This window comes from Eschrichtius robustus, chromosome 1 (genome assembly GCF_028021215.1).
Source record: "Eschrichtius robustus isolate mEscRob2 chromosome 1, mEscRob2.pri, whole genome shotgun sequence".
NCBI lineage: Eukaryota > Metazoa > Chordata > Mammalia > Artiodactyla > Eschrichtiidae > Eschrichtius > Eschrichtius robustus.
Window position 1 is genome coordinate 88,253,587 of NC_090824.1, and position 26,555 is coordinate 88,280,141.

Genomic DNA, 26,555 nt, shown 5'->3' on the forward strand with positions numbered 1-26,555 from the left:
CCTTTCCCCTTTCTCAGAGGTAACCACTACCCTTAATATTACATTTATCATTTCCTTTTCTTTTTAATCTGCCCACGCATGTCTTTATCTCCGAACCATATATTGTTTAATCTTGCATATTTGTGTGCTTTAGGTCAATAGAATTATTCTGTATTTTTCCAAGATTTGCTTTTTCATTCAGCATTTTCATTGCTATAGTTTCCATTGTATGAATCAACCAAAAACTCCACTTTTGATGGCCATAAAGACTGTTTCCAGTTTTTTGCTAGTTGCAAACAGTGCTATTATGAATATTCTTTTTTTTTTTTTTTTAATATTCTTGTATGTGTATCCTGATGCAGTCGGTGAGTTCTCCTAGGTTTATCTAGGAGAGGTTTGGTGGGTCACAGTGATGCATGTCTTAAGCTTTACTAGATGATGCCGAATTGTTTTCCAAGTGGATTGTATCAGTCATAACAATTTGCAGTCCCAACAGTAATGTTTCAATTGTTAGACATCTTCACCAATACATGATGCTTACACATTTTTATTTTTTGCAAATCTGTAAAGCAGTATCTCACTGGTTTAATATGCATTTCTGGGATTTCTAATGATATTGAACATCATGTTATAAGTTTATTGGCCATTTCCACTCTCTCTTTTGAAAAGTGCCTATTTGAGTCATTTGCCCGTGTTTCTTCTATTGATTTATCTTTTTCTCCCTAATTTGTAAGAGTTCTTTGTATGTCCTGGGCATTAATCATTTGTCAGTTTAACAAATCCTTTGTTAATCTTGAACATGTCTTATCTCTCTAGCTAAACTGTTAGTCCTGGAGGTTGAGGATAGGGATAGAGAGTACAGAAAAATAAATTAGAACAGTAAGGATCCTTTAGGATTACAACTTCCTATTTCCCTTATACCTTTCTCCACATGGGTCAAAGTGCTGGAGGCACAGAACGTGCCCTTCAGTGAAGTGAAGATTTTTCAAGAGCCTGGGAGGGAAGGTTACAAGCTGGCTTTGTTTTGCTTTCTTTTTCTTTTTTTTTTTTTTTTTGCTCCAAGTATTTTATTTTTTTATTTTTTTATTGGGGTATAGCTGTTTTACAATGTTGTGTTAGTTTCTACTGTACATTGAAGTGGAGTTCCCTGTGCTATACAGCAGGTTCTTGTTAGTTATCTATTTTATACATATTAATGTATGTATGTCAATCCCAGTCTCCCAATTCATCCCACTGTCTTGCTTTCTTTTTAAAGAACCAATCACAACAAGGCAGAAAAAGAATGTTGAGTTGTCAGATTTTGATACATTCAGATGAGAGCGTGGACGCGTGGAGGTGAACTTGCTGCACTCTCTTTGGTGGCTGGTGAGGGCAAGTTTCTTTTGCCCCCAGGTGTTGCCTTGTGAGCTCTTACACGTGCGCTGAGTCTCTCCAGCTTCGCCGGAAGCTCTCTGAACCAACAGCCAGATTCCATTAGTTTAAGTCTCTCCAGGCCTGGCACTCAGCCAAGCGCTCAGTTCCTTTACAGATTTACCTACAAGGCCACAGAAATGCACGGTTCCGCCGCTGTACTAGGAATTGCAGTCGGGAAGGCGGGAAAGCGCGGTGCACCCGAGGGGTCTCCTGCCTGTCTCCCGCGCGCTGAAGGAATCTCTGGAGAAAGTGTCTTGGGGCCGGGAAGTGGGGATCCGCTAAACATTTTAGAGGCGTCCCCGGGTGCGGTGGGCAGGAGCTTGGGAGGCCTCAGTGGGGTAGCCGTCTGCACCCTGCTCTGCTTCACAGGGGAGGGGGCGGGGACCAGGAGGACTTTGTAACCTGTTATTGAAGGTGTTGCAGTAACAGGGCGCAAAGTCAACACGCGCGCAGGGCGCCACGGCCCACCGCAGCCTGCAGAGCCCGGCGGGCCACCCGGGTCTCCGGTCCGGAGCTGGGGGAGCGACACCTCGCCCCCCCTCCCACCCCGCGCCCAACACAGATCCCACCTCGCCGCGGGACGACCCGCGGAAGCAGCGGCGGGCACCAAGGGTCCCAGGGCGCTGCCCTAGCGCTGGGGGCGGGTCTCGAATCGCCGAGCCCCGGGGCGTGTCACGGGCGCCAGCTCCTGATTGGCCGGCCGGGGCGGTAACGGGCCAGGAGCTGCTGGATTGGCGCAGCCCGAGGCCAGAGCAGGAGTAACTGGACTCCAGGCGGCCGGTCGCAGTCCCGGAGCCCGAGGGGCTGGCGTCTGCGCCGGGACCAAAGTCTAGGGAGAGAGCCTGACCGGGACGCGCGCACCATGCCCTACCTGCTCATCAGCACCCAGATCCGCATGGTGAGTACCCGCTGGCCATCCCTGGGAGTTGGCGTTCGGCCCGGGTCAGGGGTGGGGGGGCGCTGCAGACCGCATCTCGGCGCCTCCCTCCCGGGCGACGCCCGCGGGTGGCCGGACCCGGAAGCCGCCCGGAACACGCCCCCCTGGGCGGCCGGGAAGGAGGCTGGGTCTTGGACTCAGCCTGGATCCAGGGACTCAGAGAGCTCTGGCGGCCCGGCGACTGCAGCGCCGCGAAGGGGACCAGGTTAGTGCGTCCCCACCACCCAGCGAGCTCCGGGCGCCTGTGGCTCCGGTCCTACCTGCCTGCGGGAGGTCGGAGCCTTCGGGAGGGACCCAGGAAGTCCTGGTCTCACATGTGCAGCACCCACTGCCCCACACAGAGCCACTCCGCCAGGGAGTGGGGAGTGGGAGTGGACTAACCTGAGGGAGAGAGGTTTGTTAAAGAAAAGGATGTGCTAAGACGCCAAGACCCCTGTGCCGAGTGGCCCACTAGCTGCACCCTTACGCACTTCCAGGAAGAGCTCTCCTGAGACCTTAGAAAAGGAAGAGAAGAAAGAACCCGAGACTGCCCATGGGGTTAGAGATGGGAGAACACCATTCAACAGTCAGAAACCACGCCCCTTTCCCTGGGCGCAGTTTCCTCTGCAAAAAGAAGGTGCTGGTTGCTCCATGAGTCCCCATTTGGCTCCCCAGTGCTTGGGTGATCCATCAGAGGGTACACAGCTCCCTTGGGATGCAGGAAATAACAGATGGGATCACCACTGGGCGGGAGAGGTCTCGGCAGTGCCACAGGGCAGTGGTTTAGGAACCAGTCAGCTGTGCAGTTGTTAAAATGTAGACTCCTGGACCCCTTCCCAGACCTCCGTAAGCACTCTGGAAGCCTGGGGCTTGGGAATTCAGTGCTCCTCAAGCAATTTAAAAAAATAACAGTTTCATTGATATATTATAATACATATCACCACAGAATTCACCAAAGTGTACAATTCAATGGTGATGGGGTTTTTTTGGTTTTTTTTTTTAGCTTGCTCAGAGTTGTGCATCCATCACCATAGGCAATTTTAGAACATTTCTATCACCTTAAAAAGAAACCCTGTACCCATACCCTGTCCTTAGCAGTCACTCCTCATTTCCTCCGGGCCCCTCAGCCCCAGGTAACCACCTGTCTACTTTTCGTTGTAATATGTGGTCTTTGGCCTCTTTCACTTACATGATGTTTTCAAGGTCCATCCATATTGTAGCACACATCAATACTCGTTCCTTTTTATTCTCAAATAAAATTCCGTTGAATGGCTATAGCACATTTTATTTATCCACTGATCAGTTGACAAACATTTAGGTTGTTTCCACTTTCTGGTTATTATGAATAATGCTACTGTGAACATTCGTGTGCAAGTTTTTGTGTGGACATATGTTCTCATTTCTCTGTTCTCCAGGTGATTCTGATACACAGATACAGGCGGTGGTGCCTGGCGTGAAGGTGCCAGTAGTTGGGCATTGCCCAGCCCGGCCTAGAGGGTGCAGGGAGGCCCCACATGGCTCAGCCTGATCACTGATGGACTCCACCCCTTCCCAGCTTGTGTTTAGCCCCCAAGATTCCTTTCCTCTCCCTCCAGTCTTTAACTGAAGCGGGCTCAGAGCCGGCAGGCGGGGGAGGAAGGAGAGGCGAGACCGCTCACCTCTACCTGGCAGCCAGCCAAGCAGCTGCTGTGACTTACCTTGCAGGAGGTGGGCCCCACCATGGTGGGCGATGAGCACTCCGATCCAGAACTGATGCGGCATCTGGGGGCCTCAAAAAGAAGCGTCCTGGGAAACAACTTGTAAGTAGTAGCATTCCTAAGGATCTTCTCCTTGCCAGCCCCTAGACCTGTCTCTGTTCCTTTTACACAACAGGACAATGCCACTGCCTAGCCTCAGGACCCCTCTGCCTGCATCCTGGGGATCTGTCCTCTGTAGGCTTTCTCTGAGAGCTTTCCCACTGGCCCTCCCTTCACAAGGGAGCCCCTGGACAAAGTCCCAGGACAGAGTCCGGTTCCCTGAGTATAGGACTCTGCAAGTGGACTGCTCCTTGCCCTGCCCTCTCATCTCTAAACTGGATCCCATCAAGGCAAAGACAAGCACAGAGAAAGGCTTCTGTCTTGAAGAGATGGCTAAGTAACAAAGCTCAGCCCTAGAAACAGGGAGAAGGGAGCCTGGGTCCTGCTTCCAGTTCAGCTGCTGCCTGGGGACTTAGCCACTTCCCTTGGCATCCTTCACACCAGCCCCAAGTCTAAACAGTGATTGATGCTTCCTTTTCTGCCCCTCACCCCTTCCTGCCGTAGGCAGGGAGAACTCTGGCTACACAGGCTCAAACTCCTGAGAAGGGTCACCAGAGTGCACCCCAGTTAAAAGAAGGGAAAGAGGAGGCGAGCTGGCCGTAGCCCCCTGGTCAGGGTTGGAGGGCAGAAGCCAACCCCATCCCTTTGCCATAAGGCTTTTGTCTCTGAGATGCCCAGCCTGGGGCTTCAGCCCTTTATCTACCTGATGGCCCTTCAGAATCAATTAACCCTGAAAGAAGGGAAACCAAGCATTCTCCATCCTAGGGAGTGGCACTCAGAGCCAGGAGCTCTTGGGGGCCAAACTTATTGCTCCACGACTGCAGGACAGCCAGGCAGCAAGAGGGCAGAGGCCTGGAGGAGGGTCCCAGGGAGAGCAGGCCACTCCTGCTGAACGGGCAGTGGCCCAGGGCACATGGAGCTGTTGTCAGACTCATGCCGGTTCTACTCTCTGGATGACATCGGGAAAGCTGCTTTACTCCTCTCTTTTCTCACTTATAAAATGGGAACAATAACAGTACCTTCCTTAGGTTGTTGGAACAAATGAGATGATGCAAAGAGCTTAGTAGATGAGGGGCAGAGAATGTGTACTCAGCCTGGCACCCAGAAGGCACCCAGCAAACGTCAGTCCGTTAGTACTCCTGACCAGGCCTAGTCTGCAGCAGATACTAGCTTGGTACGCGGGGCTGTGCTGTTGTACCCCCTCACGCCACCCTCCTTCTCTTCGCAGCTGTGAGTACTACGTCAATGACCCTCCTCGAATAGTCCTTGACAAGCTGGAGCGCAGGGGCTTCCGTGTGCTGAGCATGACAGGGGTGGGCCAGACATTGGTGTGGTGCCTGCACAAGGAGTGACCCTCCCACGCTGAGGAGCTGCAGTCACCCCTTCTCTGGAGTGGTTGCCATGGGCCCCGACCCCAGGACCCTGCCTCACTCACCGCCCTGCCCATTCTTCCCAAGTCGTCATTTTCCTCGGCCCAGCACCACTGGGCAATGAATGGCCTTCTCTGAAACCTGCCTCAGCCAGTGGGGGGGCAGGGCCCCTGGCCCTGGTGCCCCCAGCTGCCCCTCCGGCTTCAGGCCTGGCGCGGGCCCTGGAGGAGGCCGTGTTCTGTGGCAGGCTGAGGAGCTGGCAAGAGCCAGGCTGCCCATGGCAGGGAGCTGGGTGCCCCCGCGGAGCGTGGCTCCAGGACTGCACGCGTGGGTCCTGCGTAGCTAGTCCAGGCCAGTAAAGGGCTGTGATGAGTGGTCGCTCCTCTGCTCCGCTGGCCACTGACTCTCACCGTGCGGAGCGCCTCCCTGGGGTCTGCCCACTGCCTGGGAGGGAGAGCCAGGCCTGGGTGGAGCCCTCCGAGGCAGAACCCAGAAACCAGGGCCACGCTTGGGCAGGCCCACACCCTACACCTATGTATGCAATAGAGGTAGACTCTTTAAAAAAAAAAAAAAAAAAAGTTTATTGGTGATGTTTAAGAAAAGGGCTGTGGGATGGGAGGGCTGGAGGCAGGAGGCTACGTGGGCTGCCCAGCCTGGTCCTCCTGCTGCATCTGGGCGATCAGCTGCTGCCTCTCAGCTGCCTGGCGCATGCGCATCATGACGAGGCTCTCATAGTCCCTCTCAGACCGCACCGAACCCTGGGGGTGCAGAGGGAGGACACGGGGGCGTCAGGGCGGCGGGGCAGAGCCCCGCGGATTCCAGACTCGGAGGACAGGGCCTAGGCAGAGCCGCCGCCAAGAGTCAAGGAGGGAGGATGCCCAGGAAGGGAAGGACCCTGGAACATCCTGCAATCCCAACTCACCCATGTTCCTTTAGAGCAAGCAGGCCTTTGGCCCCAGGCCAGCTTCTCAGCTGGCTCCCCTTCAGCCCATCTCAAGCAGCTATCACCCCACCGCACCTCCCCTTTCCCAGGCCCTTTACATCTACAGTCAGCTCAGGTGAATCACTTCCTCATGCTCTAGCCAGGCCTTCATCTCCCTTCATTTCCTCCACCCCATGGCTTCTGCTTCTCACAAGTTACCAGTGAAGGGGGGTTGTCAGAGGCGCAGAAATACACTCCACTCTGCCAGGTGGAGGTGAGAGCACTGACCCCTCCCAGCTGCCCACCCTCCCTGTGGTCTGGCTCCTGCTGAGGATGCACAGGGAGCCCTACCCTAGACACAGCCTCACTCAGCCCCACCCTAGAAGGAGAGAGAAACAAGCATGAGGCCAGCTTGCCTCCTAAAAATACACACCAGGGCTCCTGGAGGTCAGGGCCCGTGGCTTTTTCTTTTATGATCTTGCCCGCACAGTGTGGGGGATTGAACAGTGCAATATTTTCATAATCAAAAGAATAATAAACGACCACCTCAGTGGGCCAAGGCTGTGGGGTGGAGAGGCAGCTCTACAGGAGAGCCCTGAGCCACCAACGCCATGCCCTGATAAGGTCTGCAGTGGCACTTAAATCACTTCCTCCCTCCGTGCAGCTGAAGCTGCGTGAAGAAGTATGAAGCCCACCAGAGTTGGCACAGAAGGGAGCCAGGCCAGGGGGGCTGCACAGTAGAGAGCTGCTGAGGCCTGTTTCGCAGTACCCCAAGCTGATGCACCTTCGTGGAACAGGCCAGGAAAAAAGTACGGTGGTCAGTGACCCGGGGGATTAGAAGGGAGTGGCTGGGGTTAAGATGCCAGGCCCTGGCCAACTGGTTTGGAGTCAGGGGTGTACAGAACCAGGAAGTGTTACTCAGCCCAGATCCCCCTGCCCTTCCCGACAGCCCCACGCCTCCTCCTCTCTCCTAGGCCTCCGCAGCTCCTAGGAGAATTGCCCTCCCAGCCAGGCTCACCTCCTAGGCTTGGCCCAGCGCCTTCCCCAGAGGCGGGACCCCAAATGAGGCCCAGGCAGCCCCACAGGAACGCAGGACCCTCAGGCTCTCAGATGTCCTTTCCTGCCCTGAGGCTATCTGGGAAAATCGAGGAAAGGCTGAGGAAATGGAGCAGCCAGGCTTGCTGTCAGGCCAAGGGGAGGGCAATTCTCCCCTCCCCAAGGTAATGCTGCTCTGCTGAGAAAACCTGAAGTCACCCTCGGCATGCCCCGAGCCTGGCCCTGGGAGGAGCCAGCCCTTTATAGGCACAGGGCTGCTCCGCGTTAACACACCCTCTGCCTCCTTCCTTCCCCCCATCCCTGCAGGCTCTGCTAATGAGGGCCTGTCACGGGGCCCCAGGGCTGAGTCACCCACACCAGCAACAGGCCTCTTCCTTCCCCAGCAGTTGTTCCACACGCCTGCCTTTCAATTAGCTCCCACCTCCCGGAGCTCCTCACCCCACACCCACGGGGGCGGGGAGCCAGGCCTGCCTGCGAGGACGCAGGGCGTTGGGCTGTGGAGGAAGAGGCGGCAGCGTGGTGACACACAAAGCAGGGCTGCCCCAGATGGTCCCCAGAGGAATGTTACGCTCCCCGGTGCCCTGGGGCGTTGCCGCTGCCCCAATCCCTGCCTGCGGATGCTGCAATTACCTCAGAGCATGAGACCAGCCTTCCACCTGACTGAGTCAGCCGAAGACAACAACACATCTCCTCCGCCACACACTGGCACAAACAGCCAAGCCACTAATCAGTCTGGGAGCCAGCGGCGGAGAGGCCGGCCCCCCGCAGGGCCAGGGAGAGGGCGAGGAGCCCGGCACTGGGCAAGAGGAGCCACCTCAGATCGCGCCACAGCTGCCCTCGCTCCGGCTCCACGGAGCGGAGTGCTGTTTCTTCCTCCTGGGGTTTTTCCACTGCCCTATCAAGTAACCAGGCCACTCCTGTCCCTCTGGGAGACTCCCGTCGCCAGGAACTCTCAGCTTTTTCGGCTCTCCTGGACACGCGGCCGAAGGTCCCTGCTGAGCAGAAACCCGGAGGCCTCTGCTTCTGCCAGCGAAGGCTGCCTCCCTGATTCTCGCCGTTCACTGCTCCAGCGGGACCAGATGGCCCCCAGCTGCCCTTGAACCGGCTTCTGAGGTACCAGGCTTGTCTGCTGGCTCCCCGGGGCCCCATGGAGACCTGGCAGAAAGGCTCCTTCTGCAGCACCTCCTTCTTCAAGGGGCTGAGCATGCGGCGGCCGCGGAGACTCCGGCGACAGGGCAGCGTGCTCAGCCAGGCCAGCACGGCTGGAGGGGACCACGAGGAGTACAGCAACCGAGAGGTCGTCCGGGAGCTGCGAGGGAGGCCAGATGGCCGGCGCCTGCCACTGTGGGGGGACGAGCAGCCCCGGGCCACCCTGCTGGCCCCGCCCAAACCCCCGCGCCTCTACCGAGAAAGCTCCAGCTGCCCCAACATCCTGGAGCCCCCATCCACCTACACCGCAACCTACTCTGCCACCCTGCCCTCCGCGCTCTCCCTGGCGGACGCCCTCCACCAATACTCCGATGAGGACCCTTTGGATACGCCCCCCTTCCAGAGGACACCTGCTCCGGACCTCAGTGATCCCTTCTTCTCCTTCAAAGTGGACCTGGGGATTTCACTTCTTGAGGAAGTTCTACAGATGCTGAGGGAGCAATTTCCCAGTGAGCCCAGCTTCTGAATGGGGGGAGGGTGGGCAGAGGTGGGTGAAAGAGCCAGAAGCCTGGGGACCCAGAGAAGGAGGGGACAGTTGTGGATTAAGGTAGGGATAGGAATCCAGGTCCCTGCCTTCCCTCTGGGTCCTGAACAGTTCTCTGAGTCACCCCAGAGTGGAGGGACAGAGGTACAGAGGCAAGATGGAAATGTGAGGGGGGCACCTGCTGGCAGGAGCCCTGAAGGCAGCTAGCTAGGCTGGGAAAGGGAGGCCACGCCTGCAACCACAGGGACCAGGCAGAGGCCAGCAGAGAGGGAGGGCGGCATAAGGGGTGAGTCCGGGAGTGGAGGACGCGCAAACTGGGCATGACAGATGGGTGCCCTGGGCCAGCTCCCTCTGAAGCCACTGTCAACAGAACGAGGTTACAGGACAGGTCTGGGCAAAAGTGGTCCAATCCAGGCTGGAGAGGAAAGTGGGAGACCTAAGGGGAGAGGGATGAAACAGGCGTGACCTTGTACAGTATGGTAGCCACTAGCTGCACGTGGCTGTTTAATTGAAATTAAATACAATTAAAAATTCAGCCCTCAGTCACACTAGCCAGGTTTCAGGTGCTCAACAGCCACATACGACTAACGGCTACCACACTGGACAGCGCAGAGTGAACGTTAACATCACTGGAGAAAGTTCTACTGGGCAGCACAGGCCTAGACCATGGCCTGGGGCCTGGTGGGGGGAAGGAGGAAGCATATGGGGCCTGCAAGGGAAGGGAGGGGCTGACAGAGTAGGAAGAATGAGGCAGGTAGAGATACACAGTGTAACTCTGGAAAACAAATCAAACAAATCACTAGCAGAAAAGGGGGCATGAGAGACTCAAAGTGCCAGTACAGCTGCCCGTAGCACGGGCACTCCCTGGTGCCCAAGGAAGGAGGCTCTAGGGAATGCCAGGCACAGACAGCTTGCGAAAGGGGGCTGTGCGGAATTCCCAGAATTACTAGTGACGGGAGCCCTTGGGAAATGCAACAAAAAACAGTGGCAGGTTTCCCTCCTTCCTGCGCCCATGAGAATATGGGCGGGAGGACTGGATCAGGGACAGACATGAAGCTCAGAGCTGTTACAATGAAGAGGCAAGCTGGTCTCCAGAATCCTCACCAGGACTGAGGAATTCTGCTTTGCTCAAAACCTCTGACGACGGGGCTACGGCCCCACCCTGAGGCCTGGCCAGAAGACTTGGAGCCAGAGCCCAGTTGGCCGCATGTGGTTCTGACACCCCAGGCCTTTCCAGGTGTGGCAGAGGGGGAAGGGAAGCCTGGACACACAGCGCCTCCACAACCCAAACCTGTGGCCTCCCCCTTCCCTCCTCTTGTGTGGCTGTGCTGAACTGAAAGCCCCCGTGGGATGGTGATAAAGAGAGCTCTTTGTAACACAGCCTATGGAGTGTCATGTGGGGCTGTGAAATGCTGGGCCTTAACCGTGGGGAAACGGTCTCTAAAGAAGGGTCCCGAGTCAGGCTCAGGCCAGGTCCTTTGCCTCCTCTGTCCAGGGTCTGGGACACACTCCAGAGAGCTCCCCATCCTCACGGCCAGGTGAGGGGCGTGGTGGCGGGGTGCCTGAGGCAATGGGAGCGGAGCCCTTGCTGACCCACGGAGGGGCATTCTTCCCCACCGAGGGGCTGGAACACATCAGCCTGAGGCTCTCACACAGACCCCTGGGCACTTCAGAGAAGGGAGAGAGAGCTCTTGTCCCACCGAAGTGGGGACAAGTGTGACCAGGGCTGTGTGTGTATACGTGTGGGGCGGGGAGCGGAACATAAGCCTTCATGGAGCCGCGAGGACTAAGAGCCGGTGTTGGGCTTGTGTCAGCTCAAGTGCCTGCTTTACCACAAATCGGGCACCAGGCAGCACCTCGGTGTCGGCAGGGTAGCCAGTGTTATTTCTAAAGAGGAGATACTGCCTCTTGACAGTAGGTCCCCATCTGGGACAGCCGTGGACGCACCTGGAAGGAAGCTGGGGAAGGAAGCAGCCACCCTCATCACCGGCCCCTTCCCTGAAGCACCAGGTCATCTCAGCGCCAAATGCTTCACACTGCAACCAAGCGACCCGCAGGCCAGGACAACGCCTTTGGGTGATGATGAGAGAACCCAAAGGGGACCAGAATATGATAAATAAGGTCTAAGAGGTCTGTATAGGGTGGGCCCCACTGGCACTCAGAGAGGAAAGGGGATCAGCAAGGAATCCCAGTCCTCCTGCTTGGATTGGCAGACCTGCCAATCTCTCCATATTCCTGATGACTGGGATTTGCGAGGAAAGGGCCCTGAGAAGAGCCCAAACAGGAAGAGGCACCCCGAAGCCTGAGCATGCCCGGCTGCGTGAGGCCTGGCTCCTTACCTGGGACAGTCCTGGGTGGTTAGGGCCCATTGTGCTCTGGGGCCGTCCCTCCAACCAGGAAATCTTCAGGGGGTTATCGACTAGGCCCACTTCATTCTGGACAGCCAGCTCCTGTCAAATACAGCATCCGGTCCTGGTCCCATCACTCCAGTCGGCTGCAGAGAGGCTCTCTCTACCCCCACAGAAAGAACCAGAACCAGCGCTCTCATCCTCCAAGCAAAGCACAGCAAACTTCACACAATGGTATGCTGAAGCTCTGACCCTCCCTGTGCGCCACGTGAGCTTTCTGACTGGGGAGTGGGGGAAGGGGAGAAGGCAGTGCCAGGGCTCCAACCTGGAGGCGTGCTGGCTTCCAGGAGAAGGTGGAGGGTGCGGAGCCAGGCAGCAGGAAATGAAGCCGTCCCTGGAATATTCTCCTGTCCATCCCTTCACTTGCTGTGCCTCTACTCCTGGGAGCTGGAGGGGCTCTGGGGAATCCTGGCTCTGAGTTGGCCCAGAGATCCCCCGGGAGCGTGGACACCTAAGCTCAGAGGGCCCACAGAACTGGATTCCTCCCCTGGAATGGCAGGGCTGTCGGCGGCCCCCAAAGCCCCACAGAGCACTCACCGCAGCCTTGATGGTTGCAAACTCCACCACGGCGGTGCCTGCCTTCTTACTGGACAGTACCAGGTTGAGCACCTCTCCGTACTGTGAGGATAAGCGGGTCCCGGTAAGCATGGCTCAGCCTTCAGGATGGCCCAGCTCACACCAGAGACAAGCCTGGGCCACCCAGAGGCCACCAGGCCATTTTTAGCTGGGGTATAACCTCTCATTGCTAGGTTCCCAGAAAGGGGGGATCAGAGATGGGAAAGAAAGGTTCCCTCGCCCCGCGGGAATGCAGAGGACAACAAAGGAGAGCTCGGCAGACGTGGGAATTTAGACCAGCAGAGACGCACAGCTGCCTCAGCAACTGAAAGAGGTGAAGAGGATGTGGCTTTGGTGCCAGACAACAGCCTGCTCTCGCCCCACACACGCAGCCAAGCCCTTTGCTTCTAAGGACAGCAAGGGAGGGGGCACACGGCAACATGAGTGACTGGGGGGCCGTGGCCTGGGGAGAAGGTCTATGACACAGAAAAAAAGGCAGGTAGAGATGGGAAGGAAGGTTAGGCCTGGAGCTCCTGGGGTTTGGGCTGAGGTGGGGCCTGAGATGATGGGTTAGGGGGAAGTCAGCAGGGCAGACCTTTTGAAAAAGCCGCAGGAGGACATCTCTGGAATAGCCGCCTTGTGACTTGGCCTCCTTCTTGCTCTTCCACTTGAGCTGAAAAGACAGCAGTGGGCGTCACCATTAAACACTGACTTCTCAGCAGAACCAGACCCTGCACCTGAGCTTTACAGTCTGAGCAGACACCCCCCCCCTTCAAAGCACTGGTAATCTAGGGAGCACCCCCAAAATGCATTCCCCTTGAAAACAGACAGGCAGGTGGCCTGCTCACCCACAGCTACGCTTCCAGCCCTATAAGATGCCCTCCTTCGAGGGCCTCAGGGAGGGCTGCCCTGCAGCCTTCAGGGCTAAGAGCAACCTTTCACGGCCAGCTCTGAGAGGCCATCCTGATGCCCAGGCAGTGGGAAGATGGAAGGATGGGATGTGGGTAGTGGTGTGGCTCCCAGAGATCCAGCATCCCCGCCAGAAGCACCTGTGCCCATGGAATCATCTGTTCTGCTGAGAGGAGATGGTGTGAGGTGGCCTGTAGATCCGCAGGGCTCACCTTTAGCTTGGGGGTTCCTTTGCTTTCAGGATTTTCTGCCATTCCTAGAAAATTTAGGAAAATTAGCAAGGTAGAATATGATGGAGTCAGAGGTTCTCTCTCCAATGGAGACACAGGCCAGGGCCAAAGGACCTAGAAAAGATCACTCCTGACCAAGGGCAGTATTTGCCCCGCCCTGCTGTGGAGCCTGGTAGGGCAAGTAGAGGCAATCCCACCCCAACCCTGAGGAGCTGTCACCTTGGGACAGCTGCCCAGCTGCCTGCTGAAGGCCATGGTCAGCACTCTGCCAACGAAGGGCTATGAACACCTACGGGGGGCAGAAGGTAGAGGTACAGACCACACAATTCTACTAAAACAGAGTACCCCAGAGCCTTCCCCACCCCGCCCTGGTGATCTGCTCCAAAACAGAGCCAGCTCTGCTTGGGACTAGGATAAATGGGGCCAGGAGATCTCAGGTAGAGTGAAAAGCCAATAGGCCTCAGAGAACTGGTAAGAAGAGACAGGTGGCATGTGTCCAAGTGGGGTGCCCAGGGGGTTCCAGCAGGTGGAAGGTTCCAGAACAACTTCCCTGAGCAGCCAGTGTGGCCACTCTGGGCATCAAGAGCTGCCTCAGAGGGGGAGGCAGGTTTGGGGGACGGACTCTCACCTCTCAACCTCTGTTCCCGTTCCTGGCGTATCTGCTCCTGGATCACCCTCTGCTGCTCCTCCAGCTGCCGGGAACCCTCTTCTCGCAGGCGTCTGATCTGCAGAGTGGGAGTTGGGGAGGGTGACAGTTCTGTGCAGACCCAATTCCAGGTTGGCTCACCTTGCAAAGGTCCCTGGGACATTCCACCTGCAAGCTAGGCTCAGCAACCTGCAGGTGGGACAGATTACCCAGATCCCACAGAAGAAAGTGGAAATGGCATGTCCTCTCCAGTCACGGCAAGCCCTTTGCTCCACCAGCCTCCTCCCCCTGCAGATGGCCGCAGTGCCTGGACGCTCACCTCTTGCTCTAGCGTCCCGGTGCTCCGGCTCTCCTCCTCCTCCTCCTCGTCGCTGCCGTGGGCCTGGGCCTGCCGCTCCCGGGCCTCCAGGTCTACGAACAAGGGTTGAATGACCCAATGTCTGGTCTAGGCAGTTTCTACATGGCCCCAGCCTACCAGGCTCTGGCTGCTTCCCCAAAGTCTCACACAGCATGAACCTATACAGTAACTCTGGCCCCTCCCTCAATGCCCATGTGCTCCCAAATTAATTTCCACCGAGAAAAGTCCTAACAAGGAAGAGAATAGGATCCAGCTGAGTGGCCGGGGTCTGGAAAAGTTAAAGCAGCTCACACTGACCAAGCTGGTTCTCCAAACAGTGAACAAGGTGTGGGTGGGTGCTTATGTCAGCAGCCCAGGGCCACGGGTCAGGGCTGCCAGTGGGTGGAGCTCCTGGCCTCTGTTCCTGTGGTTTGGCACCACAGCCTGACCTGCGACCTTGCCATGGCTTTGATGCTCTTCCCACCACTGAGCTCAAGTTCCCACAGAATCTTCTTTTTTTTTTTTTTTGGCTGCGTTGGGTCTTCGTTGCTGCGCGCAGGCTTTCTCTAGTTGTGGCGAGCGGGGGCTACTCTTCGTTGCAGTGCGCGGGCTTCTCATTGCGGTGGGTTCTCTTGTTGCGGAGCACGGGCTCTAGGCATGTGGGCTTCAGTAGTTGCAGCACGTGGGCTCTAGAGCACAGGCTCAGTAGTTGTGACGCACGGGCTTTGTTGCTCCGCAGCATGTAGGATCTTCCTGGACTAGGGATTGAACCCATGTCCCCTGCATTGGCAGACGGATTCTTAACCACTGCGCCACCAGGGAAGTCTCCCGAAGGAATCTTCTACCTCCCCCCTCAACTCACATTTACCAAGCCTCACTGTGGACCCAGCTACAACGGCTCCTACAGGAACGGCAGCCTCCATGCAAGGACATCACCCCAGGTCCTGGAGCCTTCCCACCTTCCAAGAGAAACCTGATTGTGGCCCTGTCCCAGGCCAGCTGCTGTGACAAATGCTTCTTTCAGGTCTGGGACTCGCCGCTTTGTTTTCTGTTCACTTTACTTACCTAAACTCTTCAGGTTTGTTTGTTTTTGATGGATGTACTGGGATGGTATGTGTACATAATAAATATATGGATGTGAAGCAGGCAAGAGGAAGGGGAGGAAAATCGAGTAAAGAATGCTTGGACCAATCTTATGGGGGTGATGAAAATGTTCTAAAATTGATTTAGAGTCATAGTTGCACCATTTGGTAAATTTACTAAAAATCACTGAACTGTTCACTTGAAACGGGTGGATGATATGATATACGAAATATATGTCAATAAAGCTGTTTTTTAAAAGACGAATGCCTGGATCTCTTTGGATCCTTCTGAGAGGATTTCACAGGGACGAATGAAGAAGATCCAGGATGGCATGGCCAACAAGGACGCTGATTGTACTCATGCTGTGTGGGTTCAAATCCTGGCTCCAGCAAGTTCTTATCCTTTTGGTGCCTTAGCCTCTTTTGTCTATAAAAAGTGGGTTTCATAACACCCAGCTCCTTGGATAGTTGTAATAATTAAAGGAGGCAGTAAAACATCTGTCACAGTGCTTAGCTAATAGCACACCTAGTCACTGTTATTATTCCTAAGACTGTCCTTTAGGAGCCACTCCTGAGAACGGGGTTCTGCCCTGAGCCGGGGTTCTGCCCTGAGCTGGGGCTGCAAAGCTCTGAGTTGCTGGAACTGAAGCTGCAGGAGGAAAGGTGGGGGAGCTGCAGGAAAGCGGTCCAGGGAAACTGCAGGCTACCAGCACCACGATGTCACCTACCAAGCTTCACTTTCTTCCTTCTCTCATCAAGTTTCTGGGTCCTCTCTGCTGCCTGCTTCCTGGCTTTCCTGACCTTGTCATATGCAGCCTGGCAGAAGAAAGGAACACGGAGGAGCAGTCAGCCAGGGAACACACACAGAGCCCAGCCACCTCCCCAGCCCTGCCGCTAGCCCTAGAGCCATCAGGAGGCAGTCTGGTGACAGGGTCTTCAGGCTAGGACAGCAAGGACTGTGACGCATGGCCAAGTATAGAGGATGAAGCACACAGTGGTCTATAAATGTGGAGTACAATTTAGATAGAGAAGGATGAGCTTACCCTGGCGGCAGCATCGGTCAGTACCTCCAAGGCCTGAGAAAGCTGATGGAAGAGTTCAGCTAAACATAGGGATCAAAAAAGAGAGAGGAGAAAAGTAAAGTTAGACTTGATGATGGTGTGCTCCCTCAAAAGAGCACCTCAAAGAAGCCACAGGCTGCTAGAAAAGCAGACATCAGCAGATGATGGACTAGCAAGGAAGGGTGAGCGCATCAGCAATTGACCAGATGCTCCTAACATGCGAAGTGCAGCCTTGGGGCCCAGCGCCCAAAGCCAGGCTGTGCGCGTTGGCCTCCCACAGCACTCACACCACACCCAGGTGGGTTGGCCTCCTTCTCCCCATGCCTAGGAGAGGCTCACCTGCTCTGGGATTATCCGGATTTTTGTCTGGGTGGCAGGAGAGGGCCTTCTGCCTATATGCCTTCTTCATCTGGAAGAGTCAAGATTTGGTTATTTACTCTCTCACCACAGGACAGAAAGCAAAACATTGTTAAAGTGATAAGGGAAATCCAGGGAGTGCTCTCCATCGCTAAAAGAAAGGCTGCCACACTGAAACAGTCACCTCACAACCACAGAGGAGACCTGCAGTGGAGGCAAAGGCCGTGGAGGGAGCTGACCACCGCCCTGCAGTAGAGGGGCTGGGCCTGCTTCCTGCTGAGCACCCAGTCTTACCACTGTGGATGTCAGAGGGCTCCTGGCAGGGGGCAGATGTCCCTATAGCCACCCGGAAACAGGCACTCTCACACACTCATGGTGTAATGTAATGTAAACCAGGGCAACCTTTCTGGAGGGAAATTTAGCCATCAAAATTTAAAATGTACTTTCCCTTTGACTTACTCTGGAATTTGGACTTGTAGAAGCATGCCAAAATAAATATGCAAGGATGTCCACTAAAACATAGTTTATATTACCCCAAAGTGGAGCCAACCAAAATCTCCAACAATGGAGAGACCCATTAAAAAAATTACCATAGACAGAAGTCTGTATGTGTTGTCTAGAAAGATCTTCAAGTCCTCATCACAAGAAAAAAAAATCATAACAATGTATGGTAACGAATAGCAAATCATGTTGTACAAAATGTGCCAATTATACCCCAACTTAAAAAAAAGAAAGAAATATCTTCAAGGTATGGTGCATGAAAAAAACAAGGCTTAGTATATACAATGATCATTTTGGGGTTGAAAATAAACAAGAAAGTAAAAGAAATGTAAATAGTTAGAGACACTCGGGCATGTGCACAGCCCTTGTTTTCTCTTCTTCTCTTTCCTCAAAGCAATCATATGAAACTTGTGGTTTCCTTTGGAAAGAAGCTGAAAGTGGAGGGGAAGGAAACATTTACTTCTCATTTTATACTTTTCTGTAGTTCAAATTTTCAAACCTTAAATAAGTCTTACTTTATTATCTTTTTTATTGATAACGGGTTATCTTGGTGGCGAGGCTATGGTCCTTTTTTAGTTTTTATCTTTGCACCTCTCTGTATTAAAAAGAACATGTTTTATTTCTTATATTAGTAAAAATAAGCAAACATAGCCACCAAGATTCTCTTTTATATATTCCCCAAACATAAGGGAAGGCAGAGCACAAAATCCCAGAAGCTACCCTCTGCTTCCTGAGGCCTTGCTCTCAGTTCTGCCTGCACACCTTACCTACTGCTCAAACCTCCTGGGAGGAGGAGCCTCTAGACCAGAACCTCTACCAGTAGCTAAGAAGACTGGCTCCCCAGGCTTCCCAGAGGGAACCAATAAACACTTCTATCCAAAGTGTGCTAAATAAGGGGCTTCGGAGGCAAGCAGCCAGCACCCCCAGGGGAGGGCCTGCGGGCAGGTGCCTAACTCCACTCCCACCTCCAGAGCTAAGGAGGGCCAGGAGCCACCTAGCCCAGGACCTCTGGGGTGTGCTGCCACCTGCTGGGCCACGGCTAGAACCACACCACCACCTGCCAGGGCAACCAAGCCCATCTAGCTCTCCTGGCTGAGCCTGAGGAAGCAGGAACCACTCCCAGGACAGGCTTTGAGCAGAGAGGGTGTAGATGTGCTTCCCTGCTCCCCAACCTTCCCAACTGCCCACCTACGTTCACCTCCCACCCCAACTTAGGTCTTCACCATTAAAAAGAAATGACAACAATAACAAAATCTAGCTTTTTTCACTATTAAGAAATAATAATAAGGGAAGGGGAGGTGATAGTTTTATATATAGTCTCACACTTGGAATATTCATCTTTACTCTTTAGGCACCTTATCATTCATCTTTTCTCCCTTTTACTCTTTCTTTTCCTTTCTCCATTATGCCCAGGGCCTTATTTCTTTTTATTTTAAACCAAGCCTTTATTATATATTCTTTACATTTAAGGGTCCTTTATTTGTTTTTTCAAAAAGTAAAACAATACAGAAAATATATAAAGAGAGAGCTAAAAAGCTAATATTCTTTCCCCATTTTCCCAGCCCTCTCTCCAAGGTTCCTGTGTTAACTGGATGGTGGGTGTCCTTCTAAACCTTCCCCCTTGATCATTCCAACAAATGATTTGGGGTCTTGTTTTGGGGTCTTTGGGATCTTGTTTCTGCCTCTCCACCCCCACCTCTCTCTCTCTGATCCCAGGCCCTTTCTCTGATCTGGTTGAGAGGAAGAGGAAGGGAGAAGAGGGTGTCTATTGCCTCAATTTGTAACACTGCCCTCGGAATGAGCTTCCTCAGGACCAGGATTAGCAGCCATGCACTACTGATATTGGAGGATTTTGTGGAAGATGGTTTCTTTTATATCATGGGGCTCTTTTAAAGAGTTACATGTTCTTTTTTGTAAATCTAAGAGGGACAGTAAAAGGGAGAGAGGAGCTAAGAAGGAATAGTACGAAAGAAAAATAAAAGAAGCATGGGGGTGCTGGGTAGTAGTACATTCTTCATTTTCTCTTCTTTTTTTAAAGAATACAGATTTTTATCCTAAACGAATGATATTAAATATTGTTTTGTGTTTTATAATTCATTTTAGATGTTCTATATCAGAAGATTGGTGGGGTTTTTTTCACTTAAACAGGAAAACAAAACTGTTCAAGCAAAAAAACTAAGTATATAATAATGGGAAATAATCTACATATATTAATTTGCTTCCTTATCAATTCTCTTTCCAGAATGTGTTCCTTTGACATATGTCTTTAACAGTCTCATCAGACTTTATTTGAAGCAATAGTACAACTGGACCTAGGTCACCTCACTCCCTGTATGGGTGGACCCCCATCTTACCCCCACCCCTCCAGCCTCCCACACTCCCAACATCTACAACCAAACACAACTGCCCCAATCAACTTGATGTATCCTGGACCCCTATTCCCTCAAGGGCTTACTGGGCCTCCATTTCCAAATCACCCTTTAAAGGTGAAAGAGGTTGAACATTCTGTGTTTCAAGATCCTATTGGAAAAATTTACCAGTCTCATGAGTAGGGGGAGAGGTGAGGCCAGAAGGTCAAGGTCAGGCTGGTATTCATTTTTAGAGAGGAATGTCTAAGGGTAGGAGGGGAGCTCTCCGAGAGCCCTTCAGTACAGCACCGAATCTACCCCACCTCCCAGGTCCACTCATGGAGCAGCTAGGATATGGAGGGGCTGAGCTGGAGCTGGGGATACAGAGGAAAGTCAGGAATTTCCCTGAGACTGAAGAGAAAGGACACTGCTTAGCAAGGAAGATGGCTATGAAAACAATGAATTACACTGAGGTTGTAAGATGCCTGTAAGAGAGGGCCCTAAGAATGGAAACAAAGAGAAAAGAGTGGCTAATTTTAGCCCTGAGGGCCTCAGAGAGGAGGCAATATCTGAGCTGGATCTGAAAGGTGAGTAACAGTTCTCCAAGCAGAGCCAGAAAGGGCATTCAAGACAGAGGATGTGGAAGAGCCCAACTTCTCTTCAAGCCCCAGACAAGCTTAGAGAAGAAATGTTTTCCTTTACTGAGGAATAAGTACTGAGAACAGAAAAAGACATGAAAAAGGAGAGACATGGTTGCAATAAAACATGGGAATAAAAATAATGTTTTTGTCAAAGAATATTTTGGTTAATTAAAAAAAAAAAATTCCACCAAAGAAAAGTAATAGAAGAAAACCAGGAAAAGAATAAATTCATACAAACAAGTTTTAACGCACAAACTTGGGGTGAAGAAATGCTAGGGAATGAGAGCATACATGTAGGCAAAGAAATGCAAACTGGGCCGAGAAGAGGAGAAAAAGATTAAAGTTAACTCAGGTATGATACTGAAAGCACAAGAAAGTTAACGTGATTCATAAGGTATGTGTGATTCATAAAACAAAGAGTAGAACAATTAGAAGAGAAAGCCCCACAGTGCATATGAGCAGGGCCAGATGTGGAGAGCCTTCTGAGTTCAAAAGTAATGAACCAGGATGAATGACTGAGGAGGCATTTGGGGTCTCCAAGCCCAAAGAACTTGAACCTCAAAGTTCTCTGTGAGCTAATCAAAGTTTATCATAAAGCACAAAGGCAAGATTAATGGAACATATAAGCATGGCCAAGAAACAAATAGTAATAAATATAAAAATTCAATGTATAGTAAAAAGTATTACTAAAATCCAATACACTGAGTGAAAAAAAAAAGTTTTTAGCTCTTCATCTCAAACCATATACCAAAATAATTCCAGATAGATAAAAAAACTAAATACAAAAAAAGAAACTAAAAGAACCTAAAGAAAGAAAATGATGGTAAAAAAAGAAAATGATGGGACCTTTTTTTTTTTTTTTTAAAGTAAGCGGTACCGGGCTTCCCTGGTGGCGCAGTGGTTGAGAATCTGCCTGCCGATGCGGGGGACACGGGTTCGAGCCCTGGTCTGGGAAGATCCCACATGCCGCGGAGCGGCTGGGCCCGTGAGCCACAATTGCTGAGCCTGCGCGTCTGGAACCTGTGCTCCGCAACAAGAGAGGCCGCGATAGTGAGAGGCCCGCGCACCGCAATGAAGAGTGGCCCCCGCTTGCCGCCACTAGAGAAAGCCCTCACACAGAAACGAAGACCCAACACAGCCATGAATAGATAAATAAATAATAAATTAAATTAAATTTAAAAAAAAAATAAGCGGTACCTTATTTTATTTATTTATTTATTTATTTTTGGCTGTGTTGGGTCTTCGTTTCTGTGCGAGGGCTTTCTGTAGTTGTGGCAAGCGGGGGCCACTCTTCATCGCGGTGCGCGGGCCTCTCACTATCACGGCCTCTCTTGTTGCGGAGCACAGGCTCCAGACGCACAGGCTCAGTAGTTGTGGCTCACAGGCCTAGTTGCTCCGTGGCACGTGGGATCCTCCCAGACCAGGGCTCGAACCCGTGTCCCCTGCATTGGCAGGCAGATTCTCAACCACTGCGCCACCCGGGAAGCCCCATGATGGGACTTCTAATCTGCTTTTAGGATGGGGAAGAAATTCCTAAGCATTAAAACAAGGGAAGGAATCACACATGCATGCACACACACATGCATACTTACACAAAATGAATGGATTTACAAATGAAAAAATTTTAATTTCTCTAAGTAAAAAATCATAGACAAAAAAAAATCATAGACAAAATTAAAAGATGAAGGAAATGATAACAGAGAGAAGTATCTGCATGAAATATGACACACAACACAGTCTTCACTATGCATAGAAATCATGCAGAAAAAGACAAGCAAGAAAAAGACAAACTACAAGAAAACAAAGAGAACCTGAAGAAACAATTCATAGAATATAAATGGTTAATAACATGAAAAATGTGCACAGCAAAGGAAACAATAAACAAAATGAACAGAAAACCCTCAGAATGGGAGAAAATATTTGCAAACAAAGCAACTGACGAGGGATTAATTTCCAAAATATACAAACAGCTCATGCAGCTCAATATCAAAAAAACAAATGACCCAATCAAAAAACGGGCGGAAGACCTAAATAGACATTTCTCCAAAGAAAACATACAGATAGCCAACAAACACATGAAAAAATGCTCAACATCACTAGTTACTAGAGAAATGCAAATCAAAACTACAATGAGGTATCACCTCACATAGGTCAAAATGGCCATCATAAAAAAATCTACAAACAATAAATGCTGGAGAGAGTGTGGAGAAAAGGGAACCCTCCTACACTGTTGTGGGAATGTAAATTGGTACAACCACTATGGAGAACAATACGGAGGTTCCTTAAAAAACTAAAAATAGGGACTTCCCTGGTGGCGCAGCGGTTAAGAATCCTCCTGCCAATGCAGGGGACACGGGTTCAATCCCTGGTCCGGGAAGATCCCACATGCCGCGGAACCACTGGGCCCGTGTACCACGACTACTGAGCCTGCGCTCTGGAGCCCACGAGCCACAGCTACTGAAGCCCGTGCCTAGAGCCTGTGCTCCGCAACAAGAGAAGCCGCCGCAGTGAGAAGCATGCGCACCGCAACGAAGAGTAGCCCCCGCTTGCCACAACTAGAGAAAGCCCGCGCGCAGCAACGAAGACCCAACGCAGCCAAAAATAAATAAATAAAATAAATTAAAAAAAAAAAAAAAAAACTAAAAATAGAGCTACCATATGACCCAGCAATCCCACTCCTAGGCATATATCCAGAGAAAACCATAATTCGAAAGGATGCATGCACCCCGATGTTCATTGCAGCACTATTTACAATAGCCAGGACACAGAAGCAACCTAAATGTGCATCGACAGAGGAACGGCTAAAGAAGATGTGGTACATATATACAATGGAATATTACTCAGCCATAAAAGGAATGAAATAGTGTCATTTGCAGAGATGTGGATGGACCTAGAGATTGTCCTATAGAGTGAAGTAAGTCAGAAAGAGAAAAACAAATATCATATAATATCACTTGTATGTGGAATCTAGAAAAATGGTAGAGATGAATTTATTTGCAAAGCAGAAATAGAGTCACAGATGTAGGGAATAAATTTATGGTTACCAAGTGTGGAAAGGAAGGGTGGGATGAATTGGGAGATTGAGACTGACATATATACACTACTATGTATAAAACAGATAACTAACGAGAACCTATTGTATAGCACAAGGAACTCTACTCAATGCTCTGTGGTGACCTAAATGGGAAGGAAATCTAAAAAAGAGTGGATATATGTATATGTGTGACTGATTCACTTTGCTGTACAGCAAGAAACTAACACAACATTGTAAAGCAACTATACTCCAAAAAAAATTAATTAAAAAGAAAAACATGAGGGACTTCCCTGGTGGCGCAGTGGTTAAGAATGTGCCTGCCAATGCAGGGGACACAAGTTCGATCCCAGGTCCAGGAAGATTCCACATGCTGCAGAGCAACTAAGCCTATGCGCCACAACTACTGAGCCCGCGTGCCACAACTACTGAAGCCCACACGCCTAGAGTCTGTGCTCCGCAACAAGAGAAGCCACCTCAATGAGAAGCCCATGCACCACAACGAAGAGTAGCCCCTGCTCGCCACAACTAGAAAAAGCCTGTGCGCAGCAACAAAGACCCAATGCAGCCTAAATAAATAAATAAATAGTAAGTAAATAAATTTAAAAAATAAAATAAAATAAAATCATGGTTAAAAAAAACATGAAAAATTTTCAGCCTCACACACAAAAATTAGGCCCTTTTCACCTCTCAGTTGACAACAAGGAAAACAAGGATGGTATTTAATGTTGGTGGCTTTATGGTGAATATGTAAATTGACACTGGTTTTTTTTTTTTTTTGGCTGTACTGCATGGCTTGCGGGATCTTAGTTCCCTGACCAGGGATTGAACCTGTGCCCCCTGCAGTGGAAACATGGAGCCCTAGCATTGGACTACCAGGGAATTCCCAACACAATGATTCTGGAAAGCAATCGGGCACTATATATCAGGAAGCTTTGAAAAGTGCAGACCCTTTGATCCCGCAAGGCCTCTTCTAAAGAAATACTTAGAAATTTATACAGTATTTATAAACATTGCTGTTCATTTATAGCACTATTTATAAAAGAGAAAGTCAGAAATCATCTACATTCCAAAACGACAAAAATGGTAGCTAGCACTTACCACATAGCAAGCTGTCTGAAGTGCTTTACTTATAGTAACTTACTTAACTCTTAACACATCCCTATGAGGTAGAAATTATCATCCTCATTTTACAAAGGAGGAAATTGTGACATAATGAGGCGTTCATTATGATACTGAAAATTCATTCAATGAAAAACCATGCAATCATTATTTCATACAATACCTGCTCTACTCTAACCATACACCATAGAAAAAACTGTGGCTACCACCCCACCCATGCCATCAAAGGCCAAATAGGGAGTCTAGACTTCCACCCTTACCAGCTGTAACAAAGCACCCCAAACCTTTGTCAGGGTGGTGTCAGAGAAGGCCAAGAAGGGAGTTCACCCTCGCCAAGTGAAAATATAAAAATATCCCTGAAAGAGAGGGTTATAGTTGACATTTACTTTTCACAATGAGCTTGTATTACTTTTCACATCAAGAAAAAGATTGTTAAAAAAAAAAAAAAATTAAATTCTCCAATCAAAAGACAGAGTGGCTGGGACTTCCCTGGTGGTCCAGTGGCAAAGAATCTGCCTTACAATGCAGGGGATGCAGGTTCAATCCCTGGTCAGGGAACTAAGATCTCACATGCTGCAGGACAACTAAGCCCGAGTACCACAACTACTGAGCTTACGCGCCTCAACTAGAGCCTGCGTGCCACAAGCTACAGAGTCCACGCTCTCTGGAACCCGCATGCCACAACTACAGAGCCCACGTGCCCTGGAGCCTGCATGCCACAACTAGAGAAGAGAAAATCCACACACCACAACTACAGAGAAGCCCACACACCACAACGAAAAGGCTGCACGCTGCAACGAAAGATCCCACATGCCTCAGTGAAGATCCTGTGTGCCACAACTAAGACCCGATGCAGCCAAAAACAAACAAACAAACCCCAAGACCCATCTATATGCTGCCTACAAGAGACTCACTTCAGATGTAAGGACACACACAGACTGAAAGTGAAGGGATGGAAAAAGATATTTCAAGCAAATGAAAACCAAAAAAAGCTGGGGCAGCTATACTTATATCAGACAAAATAGGCTTTAAGATAAAGGCTGTAATAAGAGACAAAGAAGGTCATTACATAATGATAAAAGAGTCAACCCATCAAGAGAATATAACATCTGTGAATATTTATGCACGCAACACAGTAGCACCGAAATATATAAAGCAAATATTAACAGACCTAAAGGGAGACATAGACAGCACTACAATGATAGCAGAGGATTTTAATACCCCTCTTTTATCAATGGATAGATCATCCAGACAGCATATCAATAAGGAAACATCAGCCTTAAATGACACATTAGTTCAGATGGACTTAACAGACATATATATAACACTCCACCCAAAAGCAACAGAATAGGGGCTTCCCTGGTGGCGTAGTGGTTAAGAATCCACCTGCCAATGCAGGGGACACAGGTTCAAGCCCTGGTCCGGGAAGATCCCACATGCCGCGGAGCAACTAAGCCCATGCGCCACGACTACTGAGCCTGAGCTCTAGAGCCTGTGAGCCAAAACTACTGAGCCCGCATGCTACAACTACTGAAGCCCATGTGCCTAGAGCCCGTGCTCTGCAACAAGAGAAGCCACTGCAATGAGAAGCCCACGCACCACAACGAAGAGTAGCCCCCACTCGCCGCAACTAGAGAAAGCCCGCACGCAGCAACAAAGACCCAATGCAGCCAAAAATAAATAAATTAAATAAATAAATTAAAAGAAAAAAAAAAGCAACAGAATACACATTCTTCTCAAGCACACATGGAACATTCTGCAGGACAGATCATATATTAGGCCACAAAACAAGTCAATAAATTTAAGAAGACTGAAATCATATCAAGCATCTTTTCTGACCAAAATGGCATGAAACTAGAAATAATTACAAGAAGGGAACTGGAAAATTCAAATATGTGGAGATTAAACAACATGCTACCAAACAACCAATGGTCCAAAGAAATATCAATGAAAGCAAGATCTGTTTTTTTTGAAAAGATAACAAGACAGACGAATTTTTAGCTAGACTCCCCAAGAAAAAAGAGGGGACTCAAATAAATAAAATCAGAAATGAAAGATGAGCCATTATAATTGATATCACAGAAGTACAAAGGATCATGAGACTACTCTGAACAATTATATGCCAAAAAATTGGACAACCTAGAAGAAATGGATAAATTCACAGAAACATACAACCTACCAA

The 26,555-nt window shown here is 50.6% G+C and overlaps 4 protein-coding genes across 5 annotated transcripts in view; 2 read left to right on the top strand and 2 right to left on the bottom strand.

Annotated features, from left to right (window-relative positions):
- Positions 1-2,469, bottom strand: part of RMDN3 (regulator of microtubule dynamics 3) — a 29,791-nt gene extending 27,322 nt beyond the window's left edge. The window contains exon 1 of the mRNA XM_068549420.1: positions 2,264-2,469. The gene's annotated coding sequence lies outside the window, so the exon portion shown is untranslated. The remainder of the gene's footprint in view (positions 1-2,263) is intronic.
- Positions 2,134-6,024, top strand: GCHFR (GTP cyclohydrolase I feedback regulator). The gene is made up of 3 exons (XM_068549516.1): positions 2,134-2,290; positions 4,013-4,107; positions 5,333-6,024. The coding sequence occupies exons 1-3, from the start codon at positions 2,255-2,257 to the stop codon at positions 5,454-5,456; spliced, it is 255 nt and encodes an 84-aa protein (XP_068405617.1). The 5' UTR covers positions 2,134-2,254; the 3' UTR covers positions 5,457-6,024.
- The window catches only part of DNAJC17 (DnaJ heat shock protein family (Hsp40) member C17), a 38,651-nt gene continuing 18,112 nt past the window's right edge, over positions 6,017-26,555 (bottom strand). The window contains exons 2-11 of one of the 2 annotated variants that reach the window (XM_068549477.1): positions 16,713-16,782; positions 16,356-16,414; positions 16,041-16,128; positions 14,213-14,304; positions 13,876-13,972; positions 13,158-13,273; positions 12,704-12,781; positions 12,091-12,171; positions 11,485-11,595; positions 6,017-6,232 (exon numbers count right to left, since the gene is read on the bottom strand). In XM_068549477.1, the coding sequence (XP_068405578.1) occupies positions 6,110-6,232; positions 11,485-11,595; positions 12,091-12,171; positions 12,704-12,781; positions 13,158-13,273; positions 13,876-13,972; positions 14,213-14,304; positions 16,041-16,128; positions 16,356-16,414; positions 16,713-16,782 (915 nt within the window). In that variant the 3' untranslated portion in view covers positions 6,017-6,109. The remainder of the gene's footprint in view (positions 6,233-11,484; positions 11,596-12,090; positions 12,172-12,703; positions 12,782-13,157; positions 13,274-13,875; positions 13,973-14,212; positions 14,305-16,040; positions 16,129-16,355; positions 16,415-16,712; positions 16,783-26,555) is intronic. The other variant, XM_068549487.1, reaches the window with a different exon arrangement.
- Positions 6,231-15,571, top strand: C1H15orf62 (chromosome 1 C15orf62 homolog). Its single transcript, XM_068549501.1, has one exon. It carries the CDS (start codon positions 8,600-8,602, stop codon positions 9,125-9,127), a length of 528 nt encoding a protein of 175 aa, XP_068405602.1. The 5' UTR covers positions 6,231-8,599; the 3' UTR covers positions 9,128-15,571.